This window comes from Mytilus trossulus, chromosome 2, assembly GCF_036588685.1.
Source record: "Mytilus trossulus isolate FHL-02 chromosome 2, PNRI_Mtr1.1.1.hap1, whole genome shotgun sequence".
In the NCBI taxonomy this organism is placed as follows: domain Eukaryota; kingdom Metazoa; phylum Mollusca; class Bivalvia; order Mytilida; family Mytilidae; genus Mytilus; species Mytilus trossulus.
The window spans coordinates 12137466-12149989 of NC_086374.1; the positions used below are offsets into that span (position 1 = coordinate 12137466).

At 32.1% G+C, this 12524-nt stretch overlaps 1 protein-coding gene across 1 annotated transcript; it reads left to right on the forward strand.

Moving 5' to 3' along the window:
* LOC134706508 (O-methyltransferase MdmC-like) lies at positions 1-11735 on the forward strand. Its single transcript, XM_063565514.1, has 7 exons — positions 1-126; positions 3920-4053; positions 4914-5070; positions 6125-6334; positions 8736-8836; positions 10333-10488; positions 11500-11735. Exons 2-7 carry the CDS (start codon positions 3931-3933, stop codon positions 11560-11562), a joined length of 810 nt encoding a protein of 269 aa, XP_063421584.1. The 5' UTR covers positions 1-126; positions 3920-3930; the 3' UTR covers positions 11563-11735.
* Positions 11736-12524: the final 789 nt, after the last annotated feature.

Genomic DNA, 12524 nt, shown 5'->3' on the forward strand with positions numbered 1-12524 from the left:
ACTTATGAATCATATATATAGAACATGCACATCCGCAAAGAAAATAATATTGAAAGAAAGAACTGTTACATAAATTTCCTCAAATTTATGGTTGACGTTATATAAGTGATTATATAATTAAATTTGGTAAGTTTATATAAATATGTTTAATCCTAATCCCTTTAAGTGACATCAGCAGATTTATATAGTTGCTAAGTTTAGATATTTTGTTTCTATTTTTCATATATTTCTAATTGTGTTATAAAGATATTTCTCTGATGCATTCCAAATATAGGTTGATATTGCTAAACACTGACATAAAAGAGGGACGAAAGACACCAAAGGGACAGTCAAACTCGTAAATCTAAAACAAACTGACAACGCCATGGCTAAAAATGAAAAAGACAAACAGGAAAACAATAGTACACATGACACAAAATAGAAAACTAAAGAATAAACAACACGAACCCCACCAAAAACTAGGGGTGATCTCAGGTGCTCCGGAAGGGTAAGCAGATCCTGCTCCACAAGTATAAGGAACGTTCATAGTTTGTTTTAATTTTTTGTGGTCTGATAAAAGAAATACAAAAGATCCCTTGGAGAGTCGTATAATTGTATACTTATTGACTGGGTATGAGTGGAATAGTAAATTTATTGTCACGAGGATCAACTATTGTCCTGAGGGGTAACCGAGGGCAATAGTTGTACCCGAGGGACAATTAACTTACTATTCTACGAATATCCAGTCGGTAAGTGTTTTATTATATCGAAACAGACAATAAATGGCGGTGATAAATTAACTATCGCAATATCAAAAAAGAAGAAACCACAACATAACGAGTAATTCATAGATATGTTCAAAAGCTAAGGCTTCGTCTTGCACTGACTTCAACATTATAATAGAAACAATAGGTAGGACACGACGTCGTTACTACCGCGTTGTTTTCGAAATCCTCCAATCGCGTAGCTGCATTTGAAATCCCGAGAAATACAATGACGCTTGCGGTCAAATAGTTTCACTCCAGTCCAATAGTTCAAAGCTTGTGATATGAAAAATAGTGAAAATATTGTGAACTCATTTTATATAGAAAATGATAAATGAGGTAAAATAAATGTAGATGCAACACGCGTCTTACATACAAAAAAAATAACCCGTATTTAACGACTTTTCACAACACTGGGTCCAGGCCATGCCTTAGGATGTTCACATGCATAATCCTTGTATATGTGGAGAGAGTTGCTAAACCTTTGGTTTTCTCCCTGGTGTTTATGAAATGTTGATGGTTTTTTCGTCGAGGCTTGTTGCCTTCCTTTTGCATCTGATGATTTTGTATTGTCCTTTAGTATCTTCTTTCTATTCTAAATGCTATATGTTTCTGACATAAAAATGAGAGATGTTAGTAAAACGTCAATGATAAATCTTATGACGCAAATAACGAAAATACATTTACTTATTCTTTAGTTTTTTATGTTGTGTCATGTGTACTTTTGTTTTTCTATTTCTCTTTTTCACTGCTAGCCATTGCGTTGTCAGTTTATTTTTGATTTATGAGTTTGACTGGCCCTTTGGTATCTTTCGTCCCTCTTTTACAGATCAACATAAAGTCTTCAATCTTTCAACATTCCAGCAGCGAAGTAAATATCTCCCAATTGAACCGGTCCCAATTGATCCGATATTCCCGGGCTTGTATAGAGGATTGCTACTCACAAGGAAGCTATTTAACCAAGAGTTAAAAAGTTGAAATCATCATTTCGTAAAATTTTACTGCCGTCATCACGAAGTTGGTTGACTGTTATGGAATAACCGTTTCACTGATGGAATTAGATATGTTCCTTATGTCGTTACTACAATACCCTTTCCTTTTCACGAATGTGACCTACCGCATTAGACTATTTACCGGATTTGTAATAACATCAGCAACACGACGAGTGCCACATAAGAAGCAGGATCTGTTTACCCTTCCGGAGCACCTGAAATCACACCAGGTTTGTTGGTGGGGTTCATGTTGCTTATTCTTTAGTTTTCTATGTTGTGTCTTCTATACTATTATTTTGTTTTTTCTCTTTTTTTAGCCATGGCGTTGTCAGTTTATTTTCTATCTATAAGTTTGACTCTCCCTCTGGTATATTTGGTCCCTCTTTCAAAGAATTTGTACACAATTTGTCAAACTATTAGCCTTTCTAAGTCTTAAAACTGTATTAAAAGGTCAAACAAAAACTATCTGATTGATGTATTTTGTGCAGTGGTTATTTGTTGATGGGATTCATAAGTGTTTCTCGTTTCGTTTTTGTTTTATATAGACTAGACCGTTGGTTTTCCTGTTTGAATGGTTTTACACTAGTCGTTATGGTGTGTTTTATAGCTTGCTGTTTGCTGTAAGCCGATGCTCCGTGCTGAAGGCCGTATTTGGACATATAATTGTTTACTTTTTCAAATTGTGACTTGGATGGAGAGTAGTTTCGTTGGTACTCATACCACATCTTCTTATATCTATATATGAGTAATGGAATGCTTCTATTTCAAAAAAAGAAACATTTAGTTAAGACATCAGCCACACTCAGTGACGTTATCAAACATAATGTTACCTCTTATATTCATACAATAATGGAAGCACACAAGCTAATGCAATACCTAGAAAAAACGACAAGAAAATCTTTTCTCTCATTAACAACTTTAAATGACGAAATTTATGTCCAAATCCATTTCAAATAATTTGTTGTTGCTTAGCGTCCAGTGGTAAATACTTCATGCATGTTCTAGACGAGAACAAATTAACAACAAGTACAATAAGTTAGTCCTGTAATAGTGGCCATCCGAGATTTAAAATACGTGCCTAACACCCAAAGTATTCGATACAGTTCCTTTGTACAGACTACATACATTTACGATATAACCCTTACTTCTAAAGTGTTCAAGACAGTTTCTATTTTAAGACTGCACACACCCCATTAGAAAAGTACACCTAAACATGTTCTAGATAGCTCCAATGTACAGACTATATATATTACTAACTTCCAAAGTATTTGAAACAGTTACAATGTATATACTATAGTTATCAAAGGTACCAGGATTATAATTGAATACGCCGGACGCGTGTTTCGTCTACATAAGACTCATCAGTGACGCTCAGATCGAAAAAAATATAAAGCCAAACAAGTAAAAAGTTAAAGAGCATTGAGGACCCAAAATTCCAAAAAGTTGTGTCAATGTTTCAATGTTTTGTAACAGGAAAATAAAAATTACTATACAATTGATATTCAACACGATAGATTAGGAAGATGTGGTGTGATTGCCAATGAGACAACTCTCCATCCAAATAATAATTCAAAAATAAGTAAACAATTATAGGTTAATGTACGGTCTTCAGCACGGAGCCTTGGCTCACACCGAACAACAAGCTATAAAGGGCCCAAAATTACTAGTGTAAAACCATTAAAACGGGAAAACCAACGGTCTAATCTATATACATAAAAACGAGAAACGAGAAACACGTATATATTACATAAAAAAACGACAACTACTGTACATCATATTAGTTCATTTTCGTTCAAAGTATTCGAGACAGTTACAATGTTCAGAATATAGACAACACAGTAGTACATTTACTTCCAAAGTATTTGAGACATCATAGAATGTCTTACTCACAATGTATTCGAGACATCATAGAATGTCTTACTCCCAATGTATTCGAGACATCATAGAATGTCTTACTCCCAATGTATTCGAGACATTTTCTTTATAAAGACTGTAAATCGCACGTTAGAAATTGCAATGTACATTTTTAATAGAAAATGAAGAATATGATTATAAATTGATGGCATAATATACATACAGACACTTGAAAAAAGTCTTTTATTGCTACTCTCTACGTCATATCAAGCGAGTCAATCTGAATATGAGCAATGTTCATGTTTCGTTTTATTAACCATTCAACTTAAGAAAAAGAGAAGATGTCACACTATGATCCAGTGTTCGTTGAGATACAAGACTTAAGAACGGAATTAAACAGAGAAGACCTAAAGATTTCAGATGATATAAAGGAAAGAGTAAAGAATATTGAGGAGCTGATGATGGTAATATTTAATGAGAAATACCCTAAGTAATGGTTTTGGAACAGAGTTACATTGTACATGATAGATTAATCAAACTTTTATATCTCAACTTAAACGTTTGATTATGCGCTTCAACACAGTCGATAACACTGACACGTGTAAATATCTCATTTGCTACACAACAAATATTCAATTCAGAATAGCTACTGAGTAGTAGAATTCAAGTATCGAGAAATCAGTTTTTCAGCGTTTACAAAAATAAACGTTTATTCTTAAATGCACGTTTTTATTATTGTATCTGTTGTTTATTATTTGTCTTGAAATCATAGTATTTCATTGCAACCTCGATATTTGGGTTGAACCTGGTTTTGTTGCATGCTAAACCTCCTGCTTGTATTGCAATGTTAAATATAACATTAAAATTACAACATTACATGACGGGACTACAATACGAATAAATGGGAGAACATATAGGATTATCAAAATGATCCAAATGATTTCATTTTTTTCTCACATATTTTTACATTCATACTGCTTTCATTAAGGCAGATGTGGGATGTTAGTCAAAGAGACGACAGCTGAACAAGAAAGTAACCAAATGTCCTTAAATCGTAAATATGAATATACAATGTTAATCGTCCGTGGACTCGATAAATTAGTTAAACAAAAACTATATGAATATCTTTTTTTGCAAAAGATTCATATCGGTTGCTCGATACGATTACGAAACCTGTTCGATCGTGCTAGCGTCCCTGCTAAAAAAACATCGTGCTAGATTTCACCTGAAAAGAAAATTGAAACTAGGCAGTAGTGATTTTTTGTAAAAGAATGCTTGAACGTACAATTTCATCCAATTTATCATCTCATATTTTTGACAATAGGCTAGAGAAAGATTTTGTGGTGATCACACATCAGACAGCAGCGTTGAAGTGCAAGCTATAGCCAAAGCGACCTTGGATCATCCTTGGAATGATCTGTTTCAGGAAGGGAAAATAAAATTCAATATGAAAACTTCAATGATGTCTGGAAATGTCACAGGTATTTACGCCGTTTCTAATATTAGGCTTCTCAATCCATAGAACTTAGCTATTAAAAAAAACCTGGACAAGTCACAAGTCATTTATCATTTTGATTAATCAGTATCAATTGTTATTTACATTGAACAAATCCAAAGTATTTGTAATATAATTATCGTTGGTTAGATCAGAAAACAAATAAATATTTAATTTAATTTCATTTAGAAAGATGTTTTTCTGTTTTTAATAATAAAATGTTTAAAAAAAAGTAAAAGAGAAAGGAATCACCCATTCAATCCTAATTATAGTTTGATTCACTATTATATTAGCTAGCATCCAATCAGTTGCTAGACTGGCTAATCTATGTCCATTCTGTACAAAATTAGCTCTTGCATTTTATGGGGAATTTTATCCCGTCCTTGGTTAGCTCATGTTTTATTTCTCTGTTCTGGCATAGCTAGCACCACATATTTTCTGAAATATACCTGATACATCCATCCTACAAACATCAAAGGGTCGTATGCCAATCCAGTCAATTAGTTATGTTGAGGTGGGAAGAAGTTATACAAGTAGATATTTCTTTATTTACAGTTTTATTAGAGTTGACGTCTGTACTACCTGTAAACTTTAACTATTTTGTTATTGAGATTCTTATTGAATGCTACTAAAACTCATACTCTTACGTTCTTTGCGTTGTTTTTTATGTATTCATATCGATTATTTTGTCATGTAACAACTATCCTGGTCAAAAAAAATATATATGCATGCAATAACATAATATATGATTTAAAACTAAAGCAAATCGGGTGTATTGGTATTGCAGTCTCTTGGATTTAAATTCATGTGGAATTTGTGGAAGCTTATTATATATATTACGGAATACAGAGAGAATGTTTTGTGGGGAAAATGATCTTCAACAATTGTAGATAATATATAATAACTATTAACACTATACCATAGCGTATGGAAAAGGTACCACTCATTATTTCCTTTGTCTTATATGTTTGTAAGGCCAAAAAATACCAAACAGGTTTTTAAATTTGATTAATAACTCTTTGGTGTAAATATATTTGCAGGTTGTTTTTTGCAGTTTTTAGTCAGTTCTTCCAAAGCTAAGAATGTGTTAGAGATTGGTACATTTACTGGATGCAGTGCTTTAAGAATGGCAGAAGTTTTGCCTTCTGATGGCAAAATTACCACATGCGACTTTGATCCATATGTCGCAGAATTTGCTAGAAATATGGTTAACACATCCCCTCATGGCACTAAGATCGAAATACTATTAGGTAAAGATCAAATAACTATGAGATGCCCAAATAGATAAAGTAGATTTATGTGTACTAGTATTTTGATGCTGCCGATTTGCAAATACAAGCAATATCCTCCTCCTCCTCCTTTTCTTCTTCTCCTACTGGATTGACCTGACCCTATCACATCATGTCCATGAACCAATAATTTTTCATAGTAGTCGGGTATTGAAAGTGTGTTTGGTATGTTGTAAGGTCCAATATTTTGATTCCAGTTGTTGTTTTTTGTTCCATTTTTCATTTATCGATTTACGGTTGTCATTTTCTTCAAAAAGAAAATTTAGGCCTGATCTTGCACAAGACAGATATTTGTTGTATATTATAGTACAACGTGTTACCGATTTATTTGAGTGATACTGATCTAATAATAATTACATGCACATGTTTCAAAAACCTAAAATTTTCAGAAATAAAAAAGTTTGTCACATTGCATTTTTCCTACCACTCTTTCTAAACCAGATAATGATAATTATTCGAAAATGGTTGATATGAATGACACATAAAGGTTTCACAACACCATGCAATGGCGTTGACGCAACCCTTTTATCAAAATACATAGTTTTCAGAGTTTATAGTACGGTTAATTCCGATCGGTTAGCAGCCTGATTGTATGCAGCCGATAATTTGTTATTACTAGATATATCATACACTCTGCATTATATATTTAAGGCGAATAATACATTTTCCTGAAGGAACTAGTAGTTTTTTTTCACGTTGTGACGATACAAGTATCTTTAAGTGTAGAATCAACAGGAAATGGAGATATATACAAATTGCTTTGAGAAAAACAAAGGGGACCTATATTTTCTTTTAACTTTAATGCTATCAAGGTTTCGATATAGAAGTCAACTTTCTAAAAAAGGGACGAAAGATACCAGAGGGACAGTCAAACTCATTAATTGAAAATAAACTGACAACGCCATGGCTAAAAATGAAAACGACAAATAGACAAACAATATTAAGCATAATGGCACAACATAGAAAACTAAAGAATAAGCAACACGAACCCAACCAAAAACTAGGGGTGATATCAGGTGCCCCGGAAGGGTTAGCAGATCCTGCTCCACATGTGGCACCCGACGTGTTGCTTATGGGATAACAAATCCGGTAAGTAGTCCAATTCGGTAGGTTACATTCATGAAAGGGAAGGGGGTGAATGCTACTATTTTTGACCATGGAGAAATGTATTTATTTGTTTTATACAGTTTGATTTGGAAGAATGGCTAAAGCAGTTAGTTGCACCATTACTAACACAATTCTTATGTTATTGTTACAAAGTACATCAAATAAAATTACAAGATACCTATCTTGATGTATATCAATTTTTTTGAAACTTACATTGATCGTTTGATGTTACAGAATAACTCATCATAAAACCAGGAACGAAATTTTATATTTGCGCCAGACATGTTGAAAAGTACTATTATATATATTTATTTTATGTATTTCTCTGTTTTTTTGTGATTTTGCATTCATTTGTACTCTGTTCCAGTCAATGTTGTAATTCTAGCGGTATATTTAACATTGCCACAAAGCGCGGAGTTTTGGCTAGGCACAAAACCAGATTCAACCCACAATATTTTCCTTAAATGTCCTCTACCAAGTCAGGAATACGACAGTTGTTATCTAACAGTTCGTTTCTATGAATGTTGCATCGTTGAATGTTTTTTGTTGCATTTATTTGTACTCTGTTCCAGTCAATGTTATAATTTTAGCGGTATATTTAACATTGCCACAAAGCGCGGAGTTTTGGATAGGCACAAAACCAGATTCAACCCACAATATTTTCCTTAAATGTCCTCTACCAAGTCAGGAATACGACAGTTGTTATCTAACAGTTCGTTTCTATGAATGTTGCATCGTTGTATGTTTTTTGTTGCACTTTTGTACTCTGTTTTGTTCTTATACTTGATGTGTTTTCCTCAGTTTTAGTTTGTAACCCGGATTTATTTTCTCTCAATCGATTTATGGCTTTTGAACAGCGCTATACTACTATTGCCTTTTAACCATATGTATACCTTTAATTATTTGCAACCTATTTGGTTTATACATAGTGTATTATATGATCACATTTTCAAACGCCAATTAAATATAAATGCATTCAGATTAAGTATTAATGGTAAGTCCTATTCCAAAATAGAAGAGAGCATTGCATTAATGTTCAGATCATGTACGTAATATAAAGCCTGAATATATGAATTTTTAAGTTAAACATTTGATATTCTCTCATTAGCAAGACATTTAAAATATAATTTTGAAAAAAAGTGCACACTATATCTCAATATTATATATACCCAGTTCTCGTTTACGTGCATATCTGAGTTATGGACAGCCCACTATTCTTCGGGAAGGTAACTTTGTTGTATGTTCTATTTTGTAGGGTATGCTAAAGATACATTACCAGATTTAGTCAAAAAGGGATCAAAGTTCGACTTCATATTTATTGACGCTGACAAAAAAAGATATGTAGACTATTTCAAGGTGTTCTTTTGAAAAAAGATATAGTATTTCATTCAGTTTCATTTTCTTAAGTTTAATGTCTAAATTAAGATAGGAAGCATATTACTCGGCTCGAATCGTCACCAAAATTTCAAAGAGTGACTTAATGAATATACAAATAAAAAAAGCTGTAAAAATCAGTTGACACGATAAGCATTCTTCCTTCTATCATTAAGGTTCCACTAAAGTAAAAATTCAGGAGTCCTGCGAGACGACTTGATTTATTTAAAATTGGTATGGACGAATACTGTTATATCTAATGCAGGGCAAGTTCATGTTGATTTTTTTCAAAAAATGTATTGATGTTCGAGTTTCAGTTAATTTCTTGGTATCTAGGCGAACGAATATAAAAGGTACAATACAAAAATTGGTAATATATGCCATTACAGCATATGTATGTGACAAATCAACATGAGATTGCCCTGCATTACATATAACAGTATCCGTCCATACCATTTTTAAGCAAATAAAGACGTCTCACATACCTCCAGTCTGTTTGGTGTTCACCCTAAGAACCGATTGGGCCACACCATAACAATTTCAAGTTTATTTACAATTTACACAGTGTATATATGTTTAAAAGTATGCTTAAATGAACATATATTCAGTGGTTGTCGTTTGTTTATGTGTTATATATTTGTTTTTCGTTCATTTTTTTCAGTAAATAAGGCCGTTAGTTTTCTCGTTTGAATTGTTTTACATTGTCTTATCGGGGCCTTTTATAGCTGACTATGCGGTATGGGCTTTGCTCATTGTTGAAGGCCATACGGGGACCTATAGTTGTTAATGTCTGTGTCATTTTGGTCTTTTGTGGCAATCTTACCACATATTCTTTTTTATATATGTTCTCATAGTTTAGGACTTTATTCATTATATGTTGAAAAATACAAGCAAAGTTTAGATGTTTATGAATTGTCCTATATTTTGACTTTAGTTGAACCTTAAGTTAAACATATCACATCCACGTTTTGTTTAAGTAATTTCATCATTGTATAATTTACAGCATTTAAGTGTAACTCATCATTTGCAAGATAAGAAAAACATGCCATTATGCAATGAAAAATATCTATTTTAAGTAGCCGTAGAATGAAGGGTCATATTGAAAATAATAAATATAAAAAGATGTATAAACCCATGGGTTTATAAATCAGTATTTTCTATGATATAAAAAGGAAAATCGCAAAAATACTGAACTCCGAGGAAAATTCAAGGAAAGTCCCTAATCGAATGGCAAAACTAAAATCTCAAACACATAATACGAATGGATAACATCTCTAGTCATATTCCTTACTTGGTACAGGTATTTTCTTATGAAATTAATTAAGATTTATAAAATTCTACAGATTAATGAGAAAGACAACAAACAAATGTATGAATTAACAGAGTTGTCTCATTTGCACTCATACCACATCTTCCTGTATCTAAATATATGCCACCATAAACATCACCGACATATATAATTTTAAGGAATTTTTCAGATATGTTTGGATTCATTGTTAGCGCCAGGAGGAACGATGGTAATTGATAATGCCATGTTTTATGGTACAGCTTATGCAACGAAACCACGTGGAATGTATGGAGACCATACCAGACAGTTTAATGAGGCGGTTAAACAAAGACAAGACATATGTCATGTATGTCAATGCATGTTTTCCCCATAAAACGTCGAATTAATTACATATTTTCTAAAGATACTTCTTTATTTTGTATTCTTTTGATATTGAAATTCTTCTACTGTACATGGTGGTATACATAAAATAAACAACAACAAAAAAAACCCAGAGAGAATAATAAACTATTTTACATGTTGGCAAATGAAATCCCATTACAGTCAAAACATGCAATTCCACAGTTGTTTGTTTCAACGCCCAAGTAACTGTTGATGAAAATAATACAATACACCCAATGATAATGACGAAAAAGACATGTAAAAATATACTCCATTATCTGCAACAATTGCAGCTCCATTATTCTGCTGACCTTTAAACATTCATTCATGTAGCATCTGAAAAGGAAACGTGACAATTGTACCTATCATGTCTGTTTGTTTTGTTCATACATCGTTGTCAATAAAACGGAATTCGACGTAACTGTCATACACGTGAGAGGTTTAGATAGCTATAAAACCAGGTTAATACCACCATTTTCTACATAAATGCCTGTACCAAGTCAGGAATATGACAGTTGTGATTGAGTTTTTGATTTTGCCATTTGATTGACTAAAATAGTGGTCAATAACACAAATTTAACGTTCCATGTTGTTTTTGCAATTTAAATATTATTGAAAGGCTTATCCCGATAAAGTGTCGTGAATTTTGCTCAAAATCTTTACACAGTGTAGTAAAAAAAAATGAGTTGATAATTTGGTGATAAATAAAGTCTCTTTTGTGGTGAATGGATTTTTTTTTTTTTTATAATATTAGTTTACACTTGATAATTGGACTATCTGCACAAGCGTACCAGGCCGATGTTATTGACGTTAGCACTTATTCGTTAATCTATAAAATAAATCAACACATTTGAAGAAACTCAGCCAGAATACAACTTTATAATGGCATTATTCAATGAGACAAAAAAATTGTAATAAAAACAATTTAATATACTGTAAATGGACATGAGTACAGAAGTTTGTTGTTTATCAACAGGTATTGCTACCAGTAAGAGATGGTATAATGTTGGTGAGGAGAAAGGCTGACATGAATGGATAGATAAAGTGAAAACATATAAAATGAATAGATAAAGTGAATGTATATATAATGGATTGGTCAAGTGTAATCATTAACATGAACATATATAAGATAGGTCCAGTAAAACATATTTAATAGATTGACTCATTGTAAAATTGTTTCAATTTCTTTTTCCATTACATTTTGTTAAATTACTTGAATTTTTCTATTATGTTCAGTGCTTACGATATAATACAAATCTGGAATGCATTTATTTCACGAAATTCAATAATATTTATGCTCTATTTTATAAAACAAAGATTGCAGATAGTTCGTTGGACATTTGGCAATACATTTGAAGACAAAGAAACATGTCTAATGAAAACAGCATATTCAACGATAACAATACACATATACAGGAGTTTTTAAATGTGGCAATTTTTCATCACTCTCTCTAAACAAACTATTGATAAAAAAATATATTTATATTTTTGAATCAACTATATTTCCATCTTGACAGTTATTTATATATTAGCAACATGTTTTGGGTATGTACCAAAGTATGTAACAATGATGCCATGTAACGTGTGGCACCGGTTTATTCTGGTATTAGAATATGGAAAGATGATTGCTTGAATATCACTTCCAGATACAAAAATTACTGCTGTTAGTGTAAAAGTTTCATGTTGACATCCAAAAAAAATTGATTCTATTTATCAGTTTAAAATTAAGGTTAAAACAATATATATATAGCTAAATTTATATTGATTATAAAATATAAAATAACAAAATTACTGAATTCGAAGGAAAATTCAAAAAGTCCATAATCAAATGTCAAAATCAAATGATAAAACACATCAATCAAATAGACAACAACAATAAATAATTGTAAAATTACATGAAAGCTTGACAAAGTTCTTCCAGCTTTAACATCTTTTACAGACTGTTCCTAATTAAATGTTGATCATCCCGAAAAGTTGTGCTAAATACGATATACCTGGGAT

Excerpts from the sequence above, each read along its gene's own strand:
- LOC134706508 (XM_063565514.1), top strand. The coding sequence starts at position 3,931 with ATGTCACACTATGATCCAGTGTTCGTTGAGATACAAGACTTAAGAACG. Across the intron at positions 5,071-6,124 it reads GATGTCTGGAAATGTCACAG|GTTGTTTTTTGCAGTTTTTA; the intron begins GTATTTACGCCG and ends ATATATTTGCAG. Across the intron at positions 8,837-10,332 it reads GATATGTAGACTATTTCAAG|ATATGTTTGGATTCATTGTT; the intron begins GTGTTCTTTTGA and ends GGAATTTTTCAG.